This window comes from Cherax quadricarinatus, chromosome 75 (genome assembly GCF_038502225.1).
Source record: "Cherax quadricarinatus isolate ZL_2023a chromosome 75, ASM3850222v1, whole genome shotgun sequence".
NCBI lineage: Eukaryota > Metazoa > Arthropoda > Malacostraca > Decapoda > Parastacidae > Cherax > Cherax quadricarinatus.
In genome coordinates this window covers 10,152,470-10,172,508 of record NC_091366.1, presented here as the reverse complement: position 1 = coordinate 10,172,508, position 20,039 = coordinate 10,152,470, and the positions used below count along the sequence as shown (strand labels likewise).

At 37.8% G+C, this 20,039-nt stretch overlaps 1 protein-coding gene across 7 annotated transcripts in view; it reads right to left on the bottom strand.

Moving 5' to 3' along the window:
- Positions 1–20,039, bottom strand: part of LOC128691763 (centrosomal protein of 192 kDa-like) — a 124,953-nt gene that overhangs the window by 4,032 nt on the left and 100,882 nt on the right. For all 7 annotated transcript variants that reach the window (XR_011394117.1, XR_011394118.1, XM_070101035.1 and 4 more), the window contains 9 exons: positions 19,248–19,412; positions 16,677–16,845; positions 13,716–13,911; positions 10,656–10,824; positions 9,885–10,003; positions 7,257–7,467; positions 3,271–3,408; positions 2,508–2,725; positions 60–267 (listed from right to left, as the gene is read on the bottom strand). Coding sequence is in view for 5 of the 7 variants with exons in the window: in XM_070101035.1 (XP_069957136.1) it covers positions 60–267; positions 2,508–2,725; positions 3,271–3,408; positions 7,257–7,467; positions 9,885–10,003; positions 10,656–10,824; positions 13,716–13,911; positions 16,677–16,845; positions 19,248–19,412 (1,593 nt within the window). In the remaining 2 variants the exon portion in view is untranslated. The remainder of the gene's footprint in view (positions 1–59; positions 268–2,507; positions 2,726–3,270; positions 3,409–7,256; positions 7,468–9,884; positions 10,004–10,655; positions 10,825–13,715; positions 13,912–16,676; positions 16,846–19,247; positions 19,413–20,039) is intronic.

The window sequence follows — 20,039 nt, the reverse complement described above, 5'->3', positions numbered from 1 at the left end:
ATTAAATATAAAGAAACCATTTACTAGTATTGTACATGAAAAACTTAAAGTATACTTACAACATGAACAAGGCCATCAAGATTTCTTAACTTTACTTTCACATAATTTTCTTTCATTGTTGCTGTATCTGGGAAGTTAATAATATCTGACACCAACTGCACTAGGCTCTCGGTGCTACCCATGTGTTTTACTTCACTCTCGTTGGTCTGGCTCCTACCAGTGTTGGCGACATTAGTCTTTGTAGTCGTCTCAGGATTTGCTGATGTGCTGAAACAATATCAATGACAAACTGAATAAAAAGTATATTTTATACATGTATTGCTTTTACAGTTGGTCAATAATAATAATTTTCCAATTGATAAAATGCCCACAAGCTTATAGTAATAACTAGATATGTTTCAGTCAAATTAAGGTGACTCGTGCAGGTAGTCTGTCTACATCCAGCATACCTTGCATTACAATTTTATTAGTTTTATGTCCTGTAGTAGATGTACAAATGTTGGCATGTAGTATTATTACTTGTGTTTTTGGGCAGTATGAGTGTCTATTGAATGTGTAGGGCCTTTTAGGTTGGAAGGAGGGGGTAAAGGAGGTTTTGTGGGCAAGGGGCTTGAACTTCCAGCAAGCATGTGTGAGCACTGTGACAGGAGTGAATGGAGACGAATGGTTTTTGGGACCTGATGAACTGTTGGAGTGTGAGCAGGGTAATATTTTGTGAAGGGATTCAGGGAAACCGGTTAGCCGGACTCGAGTCCTGGAAATGGGAAGTACAATGTCTGCACTTTAAAGGAGGGGTTTGGAATATTGGCAGTTTGGAGGGACTTCTAAACTGTCATATCTGAATGCCTCTGCAAAGACAGTGATTATGTGTGAGTGAGGTGAAAGTGTTGAATGATGATGAAATTATTTTCTTTTTGGGGATTTTTTCTTTCCTTTTGGGTCACCCTGCCTCGGTGGGAACCTACTGACGTGGTGGGGGGGGGGGGGGGGGGACCTGTAGAGTAAGCATGTGTTTATTTGCACTCTCTCAACATCCATCCCACCTTCCAACAATGTGTCTTTATACATTCATCCACTAGATATGCAGAACAGCACTATATTTATATGATACACTTTATATCTTCGGACATGTAGAGAGAATGGAGCGAAACAGAATGACTTCAAGAGTGTATCAGTCTGTAGTGGAAGGAAGGCGGGGTAGGGGTCGGCCTAGGAAGGGTTGGAGGGAGGGGGTAAAGGAGGTTTTGTGTGCGAGGGGCTTGGACTTCCAGCAGGCATGCGTGAGCGTGTTTGATAGGAGTGAATGGAGACAAATGGTTTTTAATACTTGACGTGCTGTTGGAGTGTGAGCAAAGTAACATTTATGAAGGGATTCAGGGAAACCGGCAGGCCGGACTTGAGTCCTGGAGATGGGAAGTACAGTGCCTGCACTCTGAAGGAGGGGTGTTAATGTTGCAGTTTAAAAACTGTAGTGTAAAGCACCCTTCTGGCAAGACAGTGATGGAGTGAATGATGGTGAAAGTTTTTCTTTTTCGGGCCACCCTGCCTTGGTGGGAATCGGCCGGTGTGATAATAAAAAAAATAAATAAATATATCTTCATATGCATTTGCTGCACTGACTTGTCAAATTAGCATACTGCAATATATAGTTCTCACCAGTTTTATTGCAAGGACATCTAGTATTATTTCTGATAAAAATCTTTATGCTTTAGAGGTAATACTTTACAACAATACTCTGACACTGATTGGTACTGAGGTATATCAGCTTAAATTACTTGCAGTGAAAGAAACCAATCCTTTCTTTTATGTTGATGGTTCTAGGGATCATTCCCACCATCCTCCACTGCTTCTTCCCTGAGCTTCATTCCTTTCCAGCTCCCTCTCATCTTTTCTCCCATTTATCCTTACTTTTCTTCCAGATTGTCCAGCTCAGTAGAGCTGGCCAACATAGTGAAAACTATCTAGAATACCAGTGTACAATTTTGCTCATGCAATACATTTAATTGGAATGAAAATAATAAGTACATATGTTTTATCGTAGAAGGTTTGTAGACAGCAACCACCCAAGGAGGTACTATTGTCCTGCCAAGCGAGTATGAAACGGAAACCTGTAATTGTTTTACATAATTGTAGGATTACTGTGTCTTTTAATGGTCTCAAACACACAGGGTAACAGGTATATCTTGCTACTTCTACTTACTTGTAATTCACACTACACATGCATGTACATACATACATATATATTTACACACCCATCTGGGTCTTCTATTTTCTTAATAGTTCTTCTTCTTCTTTATTTCCATGGGGAAGTGGAAAAGAATTCTTCCTCTGTAAGCCATGTGTGTCATAACAGGTGACTAATATGCTGGGAGCAAGTGGCTAGTAACCCCTTCTACTGTATAAATTACTAAATTTAAAAAGAAAAAGTAATTTTTCTTTTTAGGTCACCTTGCCCTGGTGGGATACAGCCAGTTTGTTAAAAAATTGTTTTACAGAATATCTAATACCTTGGATATCTCACAGAGGGTATTTTCAGTTCTGGAGCTTGAAGATCAATTAATGGCTTTGGAGCTAGACTATCTGTGGAAGGCACTGGAGACTGCTGAACTGGTGGAGATGCTGATGGAAGCTGCTTTGATACTGTCAGAGACTGAGCAGCACTATTTTCACCTCCAGTAGGAAGAACAGTAATAGTTGCACACCGACTTTCATTCTCACACATAATCTGTGGATTATAAGATGCAATTCATTCAAGATTGAGAAATGATGTCAAATATTTTAAATAATTTATTTTTTTTAATTGTTTAGTTGAGGGATATATTGTTGGTGCTAGTTACATTAAGAATAGTAGGAAAGTGTAAATGGTAATATTGTTTGTGTGCACTTCTATACATCCCACAACTAAGGGATTAAAAAAAATGAATTAACCAAAATACATTTACACTAAATTTCAATATCCCAAAAATAACAAAAAGGCTTGAACTCTTCAAGGGTTATGGCACAATACCATGAATGGAATAATACACAACGGTCCAAATCAGATTGAAATGTTGTCGTCAGCTCCTCTCTCCTATGTGCAGGTTATTTGTGTATTCAACATCCCAATATTTATAAACTCAGATTCATATATGTATTGTCTACAGTAGAATCTCATTAGTTAGTTTTCAGCTCAAGTATGTGGAATTGTGTGTTAAAAAAATATCTAAGGAATGTTCTGGTAATATCATAAGCACTTGATGCATATAATAAAGATGTATGCACATAACTTACCTTAAGTGTGTGTGTCAGTGGGTTAATAACTTGAGGCATACGAGAGGGTTCAAGTTTCACAAGTACTTTTACAGAACTTAAGCTTGGCAATATGGCTTCTCTTGGCTCAATGCCCAACCATCTACAGTCTGATGTTGCCTAAAGAGGAAAATAATATTACTCCACTGGAAAACAGTGACAAAAATTCCACCAACAATGTAATGGTAAATCTGTATGATCTCTAGATTAAATCTTCATATCTTCATATAGAGGGGCCACAGATATATCAGATCACTTTCTAGTTGTAGCTACACTGAGAGTAAAAGGTAGATGGGATACAAGGAGAATAGAAGCATCAGGGAAGAGAGAGGTGAAGGTTTATAAACTAAAAGAGGAGGCAGTTAGGGTAAGATATAAACAGCTATTGGAGGATAGATGGGCTAATGAGAGCATAGGCAATGGGGTCGAAGAGGTATGGGGTAGGATTAAAAATGTAGTGTTAGAGTGTTCAGCAGAAGTTTGTGGTTACAGGAAAGTGGGTGCAGGAGGGAAGAGGAGCGATTGGTGGAATGATGATGTAAAGAGAGTAGTAAGGGAGAAAAAGTTAGCATATGAGAAGTTTTTACAAAGTAGAAGTGATGCAAGGAGGGAAGAGTATATGGAGAAAAAGAGAGAGGTTAAGAGAGTGGTGAAGCAATGTAAAAAGAGAGCAAATGAGAGAGTGGGTGAGATGTTATCAACAAATTTTGTTGAAAATAAGAAAAAGTTTTGGAGTGAGATTAACAAGTTAAGAAAGCCTAGAGAACAAATGGATTTGTCAGTTAAAAATAGGAGAGGAGAGTTATTAAATAGAGAGTTAGAGGTATTGGGAAGATGGAGGGAATATTTTGAGGAATTGTTAAATGTTGATGAAGATAGGGAAGCTGTGATTTCGTGTATAGGGCAAGGAGGAATAACATCTTGTAGGAGTGAGGAAGAGCCAGTTGTGAGTGTGGGGGAAGTTCGTGAGGCAGTAGGTAAAATGAAAGGGGGTAAGGCAGCCGGGATTGATGGGATAAAGATAGAAATGTTAAAAGCAGGTGGGGATATAGTTTTGGAGTGGTTGGTGCAATTATTTAATAAATGTATGGAAGAGGGTAAGGTACCTAGGGATTGGCAGAGAGCATGCATAGTTCCTTTGTATAAAGGCAAAGGGGATAAAAGAGAGTGCAAAAATTATAGGGGGATAAGTCTGTTGAGTGTACCTGGTAAAGTGTATGGTAGAGTTATTATTGAAAGAATTAAGAGTAAGACGGAGAATAGGATAGCAGATGAACAAGGAGGCTTTAGGAAAGGTAGGGGGTGTGTGGACCAGGTGTTTACAGTGAAACATATAAGTGAACAGTATTTAGATAAGGCTAAAGAGGTCTTTGTGGCATTTATGGATTTGGAAAAGGCGTATGACAGGGTGGATAGGGGGGGCAATGTGGCAGATGTTGCAAGTGTATGGTGTAGGAGGTAGGTTACTGAAAGCAGTGAAGAGTTTTTACGAGGATAGTGAGGCTCAAGTTAGAGTATGTAGGAAAGAGGGAAATTTTTTCCCAGTAAAAGTAGGCCTTAGACAAGGATGTGTGATGTCACCGTGGTTGTTTAATATATTTATAGATGGGGTTGTAAGAGAAGTAAATGCGAGGGTCTTGGCAAGAGGCGTGGAGTTAAAAGATAAAGAATCACACACAAAGTGGGAGTTGTCACAGCTGCTCTTTGCTGATGACACTGTGCTCTTGGGAGATTCTGAAGAGAAGTTGCAGAGATTGGTGGATGAATTTGGTAGGGTGTGCAAAAGAAGAAAATTAAAGGTGAATACAGGAAAGAGTAAGGTTATGAGGATAACAAAAAGATTAGGTGATGAAAGATTGAATATCAGATTGGAGGGAGAGAGTATGGAGGAGGTGAACGTATTCAGATATTTGGGAGTGGACATGTCAGCGGATGGGTCTATGAAAGATGAGGTGAATCATAGAATTGATGAGGGAAAAAGAGTGAGTGGTGCACTTAGGAGTCTGTGGAGACAAAGAACTTTGTCCTTGGAGGCAAAGAGGGGAATGTATGAGAGTATAGTTTTACTAACGCTCTTATATGGGTGTGAAGCGTGGGTGATGAATGTTGCAGCGAGGAGAAGGCTGGAGGCAGTGGAGATGTCATGTCTGAGGGCAATGTGTGGTGTGAATATAATGCAGAGAATTCGTAGTTTGGAAGTTAGGAGGAGGTGCGGGATTACCAAAACTATTGTCCAGAGGGCTGAGGAAGGGTTGTTGAGGTGGTTCGGACATGTAGAGAGAATAGAGTGAAACAGAATGACTTCAAGAGTGTATCAGTCTGTAGTGGAAGGAAGGCGGGGTAGGGGTCGGCCTAGGAAAGGTTGGAGGGAGGGGGTAAAGGAGGTTTTGTGTGCGAGGGGCTTGGACTTCCAGCAGGCATGCATGAGCGTGTTTGATAGGAGTGAATGGAGACAAATGGTTTTTAATACTTGACGTGCTGTTGGAGTGTGAGCAAAGTAACCTTTATGAAGGGATTCAGGGAAACTGGCAGGCCGGACTTGAGTCCTGGAGATGGGAAGTACAGTGCCTGCACTCTGAAGGAGGGGTGTTAATGTTGCAGTTTAAAAACTGTAGTGTAAAGCACCCTTCTGGCAAGACAGTGATGGAGTGAATGATGGTGAAAGTTTTTCTTTTTCGGGCCACCCTGCCTTGGTGGGAATCGGCCAGTGTGATAATAAAAAAAATAATAATAATCTCAAATTTGAGAACTTTCTGCAAACATTCAGCTCTACCATACTAAAAAAAAAAAAAAAAAAAAAAAAAAACAGAAGATACTAGCTCATTTTGTAATGTTTCTGAGACAAGCTAAAACTTCGTCCCTTTTCTAGATACAAGTTGGCCATCACTAATCTGGCACAAATTTCAGCTAGAATAATTTCAAATTTCATCATTATATTGGCTCAAATTTCATCATTATACTGATTCAGATATTGTGCAGATGGTTGTAAATCCACAGCAGCAAGCCAGTGAAGGTGAGAGCAGTGATGAAAATGAGGAAGACGTAGCAGTTTCTATTGATAGGTTAATTAAGTGTATTCTAACCTAACCACTCTGTAATCCAGCAAACTCAATAATTTGGCACACTACAGGTCCCAATGATGCCGGATTAGTGATGGTCGACCTGTACACAGTTAAGTGGATCTAAGGGAAAAATTTACACACATGGAGATGGCCAACTTGTTGGAGAGAAAAAAAAAAAAAAAAAAAAAAAAAAAAAAAAAAAAAAAAAAAAAAAAAAAAAAAAAAAAAAAAAAAAAAAAAAAAAAAAGGAGAGAAAAACTAGGAGGGTGTATAGATTTGGGAGGGAAAGGAAGGAGGGAGGGAGGGAGGGAGGGGATATCACCACCCTTCCACCAGTGCTTGCACTCTAGAGGGGTGGGGATAAGTGTTATTTTTAAGTATCAGTATCAGTTAGTATCAGCCAATTTTGGTGTCAATTTTGGCCTAAAACAGTGTTGGTATTGACAAAAAATTTGGTAACATCCCATCACTAGAGGAAATGTTGCAGTCCAGAGGGTCATCTGAACTGTGATGTTTGCATACTTCAGGAAAGGCAGTAATTAGATGAAATGATGGCGAGTGTCCTCATTTTTTGTTCACAATACCTTGGTGGGAGGTGGCCAATGTGTTAAAATAACAATAATAATAATAATTGTAATTTGTGATAAGAGTACATCAGACAGTTCTTGCAAGTAATTGAATGTGTTATTTGTTAATGTTTTGTCTTCCATTTTCAATGAAAAAATACCCTGTATACCATATATACCTACTCGAGATCTGGCCAGAGGACAGCTAACTCAGCTGATACTGAGTTGATAACACATTTTTATGCCAGCTGTTCATCTCGTACATTTCTCTTCACTTTTTATAATTACAGCAATTAGGGTAACAGTGCCCCAATAATTTAAAAAATAATCACTTATTTACCTCAAACATTTGTTGAATATTATTCAAGTTGACAACAAAAAATATGTGTGGTGACACATCTGATGCAAGAATGGACAAACATTGAGGGAAAACATCCCAAGTTATGTTTATCCCTGTCTCTGTAGTGGCAGCTGCTTGTAAAACATTACTGCACTTCTGCAACTGATGACTGGTAAATCCATGTGCACTTGGCTGGTGTGTATCTATTAATCTGAGAAAGGAAGTTATTATTATTCTTATTGCTAACCTGGGGAATGGGGGATGGGTATAGAAAAAGATGGACAGAGTGGGGGGGAAAGTGGAAAGGGAAGAAGAGAAAGGGGACTGGGGAATAGGGAGAGAAAGGAAGGGGAGGAGAGGGGAAGGTGGAAAGGGTAAAGAGGCAGGGGGCAGAGGAAAAGAGGAAGGTGGATAGGTATAGGTATAGGGAGAGGAGATAGAGGGATAGGGTAAGGAGGAAGAGGGCAAGGGAAATGAGGGGAAAAGAGGGAGACATTTAGCAGTTAAAATTTTAAAATAATGTATGAAGACCACATTAAAACCACAAAAACACTGCCCATCTTTGTCCAACATCTCTCATTTGCCAAATCACTTCACTATCCACACTGTCAAACCATTTTAAAATTTATAGTCAGAATTCCATGTTTTGTTACTGCTCGCTAACTAGCATCAGTGAAGACACTTTATCAACACATTTTTACTTTATAATCATACAGTGTCTTGTCAATCACAATTTTACCATAAAGAATCTCCACGACTACGGTGCTCTTCGCACCTACTCCTAGGTTGAGGGACTGATTACCTCATTTTCTGTATATAGTCCTACTGTCTTCAAGTTATGTCCTAGAATTTGTATTGATAAAGCCACTGGATGGCGAAACGTCTACAATAAAGATACCCAGATGTTGCACATGTGTCTTAATTTCACCATAAAGTATCCCTAGTATAATTTCCTACAATGATTTTATTCCTTTTCTCCCAATGTACAGAGTAACAAAAAATGCTCTGCTTTCAACATTTCACCCCCAACCTGTTCAGCATGTCAATTCCTAATTCATCTCTCTTGCTAATCATACTTTCAACTTTCTTGCCCATTTCACCCACATGTACAGCTCTTTACTCATTCTAAGATCTTGTTCATCATCAAAAGCATGGCATTTTTTTTCCCTATTACTTCATCTACATTTAACAATTTCTTAAATTATTCTCTAATGCCTATATTTTGTTTATCCAGGATCTCATCACTTTAATAAGACAGATGTCCTATCAAAGTGATGAGATCCTGCATAAACAAAATATATTTGTTTTCCTACATTTATCTTAATTTTTTTTTTTACCTCACTCATTCCTTTATATACTTGTTTGCAGTTTTCAAAACACCTTTTATATTTTTTTCTTTTCTTATCTAGTCTACCTAATGATTTTTTTTTTTTAATTTTAAATGTCCTTTCTCTGCACCATAACCACAATCCTCTGCTACACATACTAACACTACACTCTTAAATCTATGCCACATCCTGACAGCCTCATTACTTTCTCTTACTTTTTCCAAGATAGCTTCTCAATCAACAAGCACACAGTCCAGCAGACTGCTTTTACTGTGCACTTAACTTCTTAAAAGAATTCTGTTTTTTTTTTTATAACACAGGTACTATCTATTCCTAAAGTTTTAGACAAAATTGAAGTCAAAGTCTTCACTGTTATTTACACCAGACAAATGAACTTAAGAATGCCTTTCACAAGCATCTACTCCAACTAAAATCTGAAAGGCTGACTATATTACCATTTACCGTATCACATCCTACTGTGTCTATAAACTTTACAAGCCTCACTTATACTTCCAGCTGTCTTTCCACAACTGCTTATTCAATATTATGATTTTACTTTTTGTTATGCAACATTTTTATGCTTATTTCTTCAACCTCTTCCCACTGAAATTACCAATCACCTAAAATTTCATTTAGTGCTAGGTTTACAAGGCTCCTGAAATAACAAACGTGCTTCTTTCTTGATATCAATACTACATTTATATGCAAACAGTCTAACCTAAGGTTTGTTCTTTTCCTTTTAGGTTAATGCATGCAGGAAAAGGGAAGGGGGTAATCAGGCCCCTTTAGTGGCTTTTAACATGAGAAGCTTCAAGGGTAGTGTTCTAAACCATTTTCGATTGGTAACTGAGAAGAAAATTTGCTAATTTAAGAACTATTAAGAAACAAACAGTAAAAATAGAGATAAAATTGTAACGAATGCAAATGGAAGCTAATATCATACTTTTATCTTAATATTCAAGTGAGACTTGTATCTTAATATTCAAGTGAGACTTGTATCTTAATATTCAAGTGAGACTTGTATCTTAATATTCAAGCGAGACTTGTATCTTAATATTCAAGAGACAAAATATTTGTACTATATAACACAAATGAAACATTTAAATCATTCACAGTAAAATTAAAAACAGTATATTTCTTATTGATCTACTCATTCATCAGGATATTTCATATCTTACCAGTTTCCTCTTGGTACAAGTAATGTTATTTCACTTAAACATTGTCATTGGGTCTATAACCTCTCTTTCTCCCAAATACACTTACACTGCAAGTACAATTTCTTTGATCAATATTAATTTACCTGTCACCAGCAGCAGCAGTGATATCTGCCTCCAAGCTGACTGTATCATCAGCATTTAAACATGCAAACACAGTGCTTGATGCATCGTCATGAGCTTGACGCTCTCCATACAACTGAATCTGGAATAAGAAAATTTTGTCCTTGTTATTGTTCTACTTAAACTTTTACACATCCACCATATGCAATTTTATACATGTCATCTGCCTACCTACCAACTTGTTCATGGTTGGAGGGGTCACTGCCCTATGCCCTGGCCCCCAACCAATCTGGCTTAACAGGCATAATTTAGAGGAGTTTATCAAGTTTCCTCTTAATTTATGGGTCTGCTGGTAATTATATTTTAGGTAAGTGTTGAAAAGCCTTGGATCCAAGTCTTATCTAATTAAATTTTAGTGGAATATTTATCAATTTAATACAAGAATAGTGTGTGTGTGTGTGTGCGCGCGCACATACTCTATTCTTGTATTCTTAAATTTGTATGTGCATGTGCACAAATATATATAAGCGCACATGTGCACGTGCACACACACACAAAGGAGAATTTAGCTATTATTTCAGTCCTTCATGAACCTGTATCCAATCACAACTGTTGTGACTATAATGGTCCAGGATAGACCAAAACATCATCTTCAGTTTCCTTTTGGTGCAACTTGTCAACTGTTCAGCTTCCCATACTGAAACACTTATTCTTCTTTAGGAAACAAGATAAAAATGTGTGTGAAAATAAACTGAAAATGACTTATCTAAGGAATGACAATAAAATTAGAGAACCTGAATTTTGGAACACGAATTGAAGAAGACGGCAGAATCTTCGGGCTGTGGAGGGAGACAATCTTCTTCATTTTGAACTTCCTTCTTCCCTGTATAAACACTATCCCAGTTGATCTTCAGTAGGCTAGGATCATTAATACGCCGGATCTTTACTTCTTTGTTTTTAAGTCTGATAGAGAAAAATAAATTTGCTTTTAATCCACTTAGATGATGGATAATATCCCTAAGTCAAGGGGTATAATTTAGGTTTAAAAATTTTCTTCTTTTACCTAAACTTTTTATAAGCCCAGATGGCTCCAATGAAAATTTTCTGCAAGTCATCATCATTGAAGTTATTAATACGTGCACTGAATTACTAGCTGTAATAGTGCATGTGCAAAGAAGGTACCGTGAAAACAGTAAACTCTCCCTTATGTTAATGTTTCCATAGTTTTTTCCCTTTCAGTCACAGAAAATTCCTAATACTGTACAAGCAAACTGGACAATTCTTTTGCAACAAACAAGTTCAATGTTTGCTTCCCAAATTTTGGAAAATTACAACTAACAGAAGCTACTATGATAGAATTGTCTATCGTTTTGACTATCTTCAGAATTAAAGTTTTGAGTTACAAATATAAAACATTTCCAGCACTGTTAGTGTTTGTAATTTTTTTAAATTTAACATAAAAAATATACTGGAGTATTGTACATTTACTTCTTCACTATTGCATTTGTAAAGGATAAGCTCTACACCTTGGGAGGTCCTTTTAACTTCTGAATAACTAGCATGAAACAGCTCCATCTACTTTACTTTCAAACTTATGTAAGGAGTCGTGGAACAATACCTCTGTGTGTGAAATACTAAAATATTTTCTATTGTCCTTGAGGCATCCACTCTTCCTTAGTTTACACCTGTAACTTCTTGTTCTCCCTCTCAATGATGCTCAAAACATTTATATAATTTTTTCATATCCTTTTATAAGTTTACAAATAGTTATGATGTCTCCTATCAGATTAAGTATACATTTTCAGTCTTTCATCTGAAGAGTCATTTTACCAGTATGCCTTTACAGTAGTTTTTAACATAATAACTATGTCATAGTGTTTGCTTATGTGTCTTTCTAAACCAACTTGTCGGTATTTATTATGAAGGTTTATACCAGTTTTTAACATACATTGTTGGGGTGAAAAACCTAAGTTTTTTTGCCTGAAAGTGGTTCTGCCTCTTACAATATTATATTTATAAAAAGATGTGAAAATAGACATAATTAATGGTACCTTTTTAAATTTTTTTTTCAGAACTCTTTACAGATGAACGAAACTTCTGTACAGCACTTTTTTTTAACACCTATGCCATTTCCCACCAGTAAGGTGATCCAAAGAAAGATTTATACACCATTTCTGATGGTGTACGAATCCATGTCTTAAAAAAAAAAAAAAAAAAATTTGAAAGACCCTCCTGGGGTGCACTACAGTGGACCCCCGGTTAACGATATTTTTTCATTCCAGAAGTATGTTCAGGTGCCAATACTGAACGAATTTGTTTCCATAAGGAATATTGTGAAGTAGATTAGTCCATTTCAGACCCCCAAACACACATACAAACGTACTTACATAAATACACTTACATAATTGGTCGCATTGGGAGGTGATCGTTAAGCGGGGGTCCACTGTACATCTTTCTAAATTTTCACTGAAATAATTGTATACCATGACCAAAACACAAAACTACATTTTTTGAGCTTTTATTTGGAAAATGGATATACTTGAGGTTAAAAATTCTGAATGGAAAATACATTACTATATAAAATTTAAGCAAATCATACAAAGTAAAAAAAATGTCTAAGTAATTAATTTTAATAGCCCTCCCCCCAAAAATAATCAGTCTACTAGTAATTTGCAGTTTTATTTCCACACATCCAAGAAGGATTTAGGAAGGGTAGATAATATGAAGACCAAATGTTAACAATGAAACATGAAAGTTAATACTTAGAGAAAGGTAAGGAGATGCTTGTTGCATCAATAGAGTTAGTAACGGCATATGAAATGGTAGGTAGAGAAGCAGTGTGGCAGATGTTGCAAATGTATGGAACAGATAGTAGATTACAAAAAGCAGTAGAGTATGTATGAGGGGGACTATTTCCTAGGAAAAGAAGGTCTTAGATAGTGATGTGTGATGTCACCATGGTTGTTGAGCATATTTATAGATAGGGTTGGAAATGATGAGAATGCTAAGGTGCTGGGAAAGGTGCAGGATTGAAAGATAATGAATCTGATGCAAAGTGGGAGTTGTCACAGTCACTTTTTGCCGATATGACAGTTCTTTTGGAAGATTCTGAAGGAGAGTTGCAAAGGTTGGTAGAAGAAAATTCCAACACAGAAAAGAGTAAGGTGATTAGAGTAGCAAAATATTGAAGTGGTGAAAGATTGGATCTCGTATTTTGGGGAGGGAGTAAATGCTTTCAGTTATTTATCAAATATTTATCAGTTGAAGAGTCTGTGTAAGAAATGGTGAGCCATAGAATAGATGAGGGGAATAAAAAGGGCAGATTGGAGAAGGGGGATAATGGAGGTATTAAGTGTTAGGATCCTGAGCATCTAGCAGCCTTTTGAGTGTGTATAAGATCAGAGTGAGGAGAAGAGGGATTTTATTTAGCCTAACATACTATTGGAGTGCAAGAAAGGTAACATTTATGAAAGGATTCAGTAAAACTGGTTACCCAACTGAATTCATGGAGGTGGAAGTACACTGCCTGCATTCTGAAAGAGGGAAAGGGAGTATGGTACAGTTTGGAGGGTCATTGGAATTATCACATCTGTACTTCTTGTAAGACGGCTATTAAATAAGCACTATCATTGTGGGAGATGGCCAGTGAAAAAAAAAAAAATCCCCTAGCTTTCAAGTTTTACACCATTCATTCAAATATTACTCTCAAAATCTAACACATAATTCAGTTACACTAAGTAATTTATATATTTGAACAACAGAGTAATTATGTACTCTTGTTTGAATATTTTGCAACTAGTGACAATCTAGAATTTATCTCCAAAATTAATCATAGAAAATACAATTCTCCTTACCTCCGGAATCTCTGGCGTAAAATCTCATCCCCTGATATAACCTGTAACACTCCCACACAGCCAGGTGCCTTGGCCAACATGTTAGCAGTCCCAGTTGCTGCAATAAATATATCCCGATTTTCCTTTGGTGCCAAAACAAATTCTGAAGGTTGCACGGAGATTTCACTTGAGGGCAGTAGTTCTGAACACTGGTCATCTGTTACAGAACAAAATGAACTACAACATTTAACCAATACATACAGTAAACTACAGTAATAATATTTATTTCATTAACAGAAGTATTACTATATTGGAAATTTGTCTAGTAAATCAATAAAAATGCACAAGACTCATGAAAATCTAATCTAATAATAAAAAAAAAAAAACTCCAGAAATGGAATGTTTGCAAAAACTTTTCAAAACTGCCAAGGATCTCTGAACAGTGCCAAATTCAGAAAAAAAAAAAAAAAAAAAAATATATATATATATATATATACAGTGGACCCCCGCATAACGATGGCATCACATAGCGATTATTTCGCATACCGCTTACTTTAATCGCAAAATTTTTGCCGCGCATACCGATTAAAAACCCGCTCACCGATTTTCGTCCGAGACGCGTCCAATGTGCGCCCTCAGCCAGCCTCACATGTGCCGCCCGTGCCATTGTTTACCAGCCAGCCTCCGCGGTAACATCCAAGCATACACTCGGAATATTTCGTATTATTACAGTGTTTTCGGTGCTGTTTCTGGAAAATAAGTGACCATGGGCCCCAAGAAAGCTTCTAGTGCCAACCGTACACCAATAAGGGTAAGAATTCCCATTGAAATGAAGAAAGAGATCATTGATAAGTATGAAAGTGGAGTGCGTATCGCCGACCTAGTCAAGTTGTACAAGAAACCCCAATCAACCATCGCTACTATTGTGGGCACCAAAAAGACAATCAAGGAAGCTGTTCTTGCCAAAGGTTTAACTGTGTTTTCGAAACAAAGATCGCAAGTGATGGAAGATGTTGAGAGACTCTTATTGGTGTGGATAAATGAAAAACAGCTAGCAGGAGATAGCGTCTCTCAAGCGATCATATGTGAAAAGGCTAGGAAGTTGCATGAGGATTTAATTAAAAAAATGCCTGCAACTAGTGATGATGTGAGTGAATTTAAGGCCAGCAAAGGTTGGTTTGAGAGATTTAAGAAGCGTAGTGGCATCCATAGTGTGATAAGGCATGGTGAGGCTGCCAGTTCGGACCACAAAGCGGCTGAAAAATATGTGCAGGAATTCAAGGAGTACATAGAAACTGAAGGACTGAAACCTGAACAAGTGTTTAATTGTGATGAAACAGGCCTGTTCTGGAAGAAAATGCCAAGCAGGACCTACATTACTCAGGAGGAAAAGGCACTCCCAGGACATAAGCCTATGAAAGACAGGCTTACTCTTCTCATGTGTGCCAATGCTACTGGTGATTGCAAAGTGAAGCCTTTATTAGTGTATCACTCTGAAACTCCCAGAGCGTTCAGGCAAAAGAATGTCCTCAAGGATAATTTGTGTGTGCTGTGGAGGGCAAACAGTAAGGCATGGGTCACTAGGGAATTTTTCTATAACTGGTTACACCATGCATTTGCCCCCAATGTGAAAGATTACCTAACTGAAAAGAAATTAGAACTTAAGTGCCTCCTGGTGTTAGACAATGCCCCTGGTCATCCTACAGACGTGGCAGAGCGACTTTATGGGGACATGAGCTTCATTAAGGTGAAGTTTTTGCCTCCTAATACCACTCCTCTCCTGCAGCCCATGGACCAGCAGGTTATTTCCAACTTCAAGAAACTGTACACAAAAGCTCTGTTTGAAAGGTGCTTTGTAATGACCTCAGAAACTCAACTGACTCTAAGAGAGTTTTGGAGAGATCACTTTAATATCCTCAATTGTGTAAACCTTATAGGTAAGGCTTGGGAGGAAGTGACTAAGAGGACCTTGAACTCTGCTTGGAAGAAACTGTGGCCAGAATGTGTAGACAAAAGGGATTTTGAAGGGTTTGAGGCTAACCCTGAGAGGATTATGCCACTTGAGGAATCCATTGTGGCATTGGGAAAGTCCTTGGGGTTGGAGGTTAGTGGGGAGGATGTGGAAGAGTTGGTGGAGGAGGACAATGAAGAACTAACCACTGATGAGCTGATAGATCAACTTCAAGAGCAAGAGGCCAGACCTGGGGAAACTGGTTCAGAGGAGGGGAGAGAGAAATTGAAGAAGTTGCCTACTACAAAGATAAAGGAAATCTGTGCAAAGTGGCTTGAAGTGCAAACCTTCATGGATGAAAATCACCCTCACACAGCTATTGCAAGCCGTGTTGGCAACCTGTACACTGACAATGTTGTGAAACACTTTAGGGAAGTGATAAAGGAACGAGAGGTACAGGCCACTATGGACAGATATCTTGTGCGAAAGAAGTCCAGTGACTCTGAAGCTGGCCCTAGTGGCATTAAAAGAAGAAGGGAAGTAACCCCAGAAAAGGACTTGCTACCTCAAGTCCTAATGGAAGGGGATTCCCCTTCTAAACAGTAAGAAGATAATGCTCTCCCCTCCTCCCATCCCATCAATCATCACCAGATCTTCAATAAAAGTAAGTGTCATGTAAGTGTGCATGCCTTTTTCAGTTTGTGTGTATTAAAATTAATATTTCATGTGGTAAAAAAAAATTTTTTTCATACTTTTGGGTGTCTTGCACGGATTAATTTTATTTCCATTATTTCTTATGGGGAAAATTCATTCACATAACGATTATTTCGCATAACAATTACCCCTCTTGCACGGATTAAAATCGTTAACCGGGGGTCCACTGTATATATATATAGTATATGCAAGTCTTAGCTCAAGCTGAGAATCTAGGCACATGTTTTCTTCAGAAAACATTAGATTATTAAATAAAGATTAACAATTTATAAAATTTAACGGCCCCTAAAAGTCTAATTTATGTAGGAAAGAATTACCTGTAAACACCAGAAGCTTCAAAAACATTACTCTGTCTCCTGTATTAGTAAAAGTAGTGTTGACTAGAGTTGGTAAACCTGGTGCCAAGTCTCGAAGAAAAAGAGGCTTGCCATCACAGGCATCAGCAATCTCCAACTCACTTTTTCCTCCATACCCTTGTAGTGGAACCTGGAAGATGTGATTACAACAAATACCGTAGACCTGCTAATATTAACAACTGCTTTTAGTCAGTCAAGTTAACATTTATTATCTCATGTAATAGCATTTACTAAAGGTTTCAAACTTGTTTGGCTACTGTACAAGTGAAACAGTTGCCACTTGCATAAAAAAATGAAAATGAAAAAGAGTATGCTACTTCTACTTACACTTAGGTCACACTATACATTAATGTATACACACATTTACACACCCATCTTGGCTTTCTTCAATTTTCCTAATAGTTCTTGTTCTTTATTTCCCCTGCTCCATGGGAGAGTGGAAAAGAATTCTTCTGCAAGTCATGCGTATCGTAAGAGGAGACTAAAATGCCAGGAGCAAGGGGCTAGTAATCCTTTCTCCTGTATAAATAGCTTAGTTGAAAAAGAAAAATGTTCATTTTTCTGTTTAGGTTGCCCTGCCTTGGTGAGATATGGCCAGTTCATTGAAAAAAGGTGCATGGTGGGGGAAACAATTAGTCATTCATTAAAATAATGATAATTAGTTTAACCCTTTGAGTGTCAAGACCCCTGCTTGCAAACTGGATCAGTGTCGAAAATTATTTTTCTTGTGAAATGATAGGAAATCTTTTTCTGAAGGTAATGAAAGCAAAAAGCTTGAAATTTGATGAAAAACTTACGGAATAACACTCATGAAGTTAGCGGTCTCGGCGATATTTGTGCATCAGCGATTTTGCCTACTTTGAGCCCTATTTTGGGCCAATTCCTGTGTTCCACCTGACCAAACTCATAGCTATTTTGCTAGAACTCCTTTTATTCTATTAACTGAGTATAAGAAACTGCCAATTTACCTATTTAAACTACACAAAAAAGTGATCACAAATTACTAATCTGGCAAATTTCACACAAAATTCAAGAAAGTACAATTTCAAAACAGGGGGCAGAATAGACAATACAGACATTCCTGTCACTAAAATAACATTTTCTCTGTTCATTAGTCATGTCTCCAGGCCTCTCTTATATTATGCTTCCTTTTCAATTTTTTTTTTTTTTAAACAAGTCGACCGTCTCCCACTGAGGCAGGGTGACCCAAAAAGAAAATACTTTTTCATCATCATTCAACACTTTCACCTCACTCACACATAATCACTGTTTTTGCAGAGGTGCTCAGAATACAACAGTTTAGAAGCATATATGTATAAAGATACACAACATATCCCTCCAAACCGCTAATATCCCGAACCCCTCCTTTAGAGTGCAGGCATTATTCTTCCCATTTCCAGGACTCAAGTCTGGCTATATAAAAATAACGTTTCCCTGAATCTCTTCACTAAATATTACCCTGCTCACACTCCAACAGATCGTCAGGTCCCAAATACCATTCGTCTCCATTCACGCCTATTGAACACGCTCATGCATGCCTGCTGGAAGTCTGAGCCCCTCGCCCACAAAACCTCCCTTACCCCTTCCTTCCAACCTTTTTGAGGACTACCCCTACCCCGCTTTCCTTCCCCTACAGATTTATACGCTCTCCATGTCATTCTACTTTGATCCATTCTCTCTAAATGACCAAACCACCTCAACAACCCCTCTTCAGCCATCTAATACTTTTATTAACTCCACACCTTCTCCTAATTTCCACACTCCGAATTTTCTGCATAATATTTACACCACACATTGCCCTTCGACAGGACATCTCCACTGCCTCCTTGCTGCTGCATTCACAACCCAAGCTTCACACCCATATAAGAGTGTTGGTACTACTATACTTTCATACATTCCCTTCTTTGCCTCCATAGATAACGTTTTTTGTCTCCACATATACCTCAACGCACCACTCGCCTTTTTTCCCTCATCAATTCATTCAATTTGTTTAATTGTATAAATAATATCAGCACATTCGTGAATGCACATTAGACCCACCAGTTGACACGTATTCAACGTGTGACATGATTTGTTTACTCTTGAACATGTCAAAATCTAATATTTCCACTACTTTGAGATCAATTTCAAGCTATTTTTAGTAGGTAAACCATTCAAAATCACCTATTTCTAAAATACATCTTCCATTCTATCAAATGAGACAAAGAAAATTAGAGTACAACCATAAAAACCATACAAAAATACACCGCAAATTCGCAATTTTAAACCAAAAACACGGTAGCATTTTTTTTTCTTTCATGCACTGCTTGCTGCAGGATTTTTTTTACACTGCACACACTGACCAAGCAGATCCATTCTCTCATATGTAGGACTACCAGCTTTCTCCAGCAAGATTTGAAGATGCTAGACCGACGCTAGCTTCAAAGCTGTATTACGAGACTGACACCAAACTGGTTAAAAATGAAGCAGGACACTAGCATACTACAAGTTTAGCCAAAATAGAAAGATTAATGACTGCATCAGATATTTTACCTTGCATTTGAAGGGGTTCGTCAAACCACGATATTTGCATACGAGTGTTGCACTTAATGGTTCAACTTCTTTGGGGCATAGGAAAATAGAGAGGGCTAGTTCTTGACATGGTTTGAGCACTACTTCCATCTTACACTGGCCCTCTTTGCTGCCAAATTCACCAACCTGATTTAGAGAGTTACTGAGTTAAAGAAAGCACAATACAAAATTTCAGGAGCCATTAATACCAATATTTGACTAACTTAGTCGCAGAACAAACCAATCCATAATTTGTTCAAAGTAATAAGCTATTAGATCAGCACAAATTTTGATGAAAGGGGAAAAAAAAAAAAACTTTCCTCCATTTAGGACCAATACACTGCTAGGTTCTTAGCCAGACAGGTTGCTTAAACCCCACCACTAGGGTAAGGTGGCCATGCATCAGAGGGCTGAATTTATAATGGTGAATAAAATCTGGGAAATGTAGGATACGAGATGAAGAAAAAAAAAAAGGTGGATTGTGCATTAGGGCATCTGTGGAGACAAAACTATTTATAGAGGCAAAATGGGAAATGTAACAGAGTATAGTGGTATCAACACTGTTGTGAAGCATGTTTTGAATGCTGCAGAGAGGAGGCAGCTAGAAGTGGTAGATATGTTATGTCTGAAGGCAATATGTGCTGTGAATATTATGCAGAGAATTCAGAGTTTGGAGATCACGAGGTGTGGAGTTACCAAAAATTATTATTCAGAGGGATGAGGAGGGAGTTGTTGAGGTAGTTGGGACACAGAGAAAATGGAGAAAAATAGAAT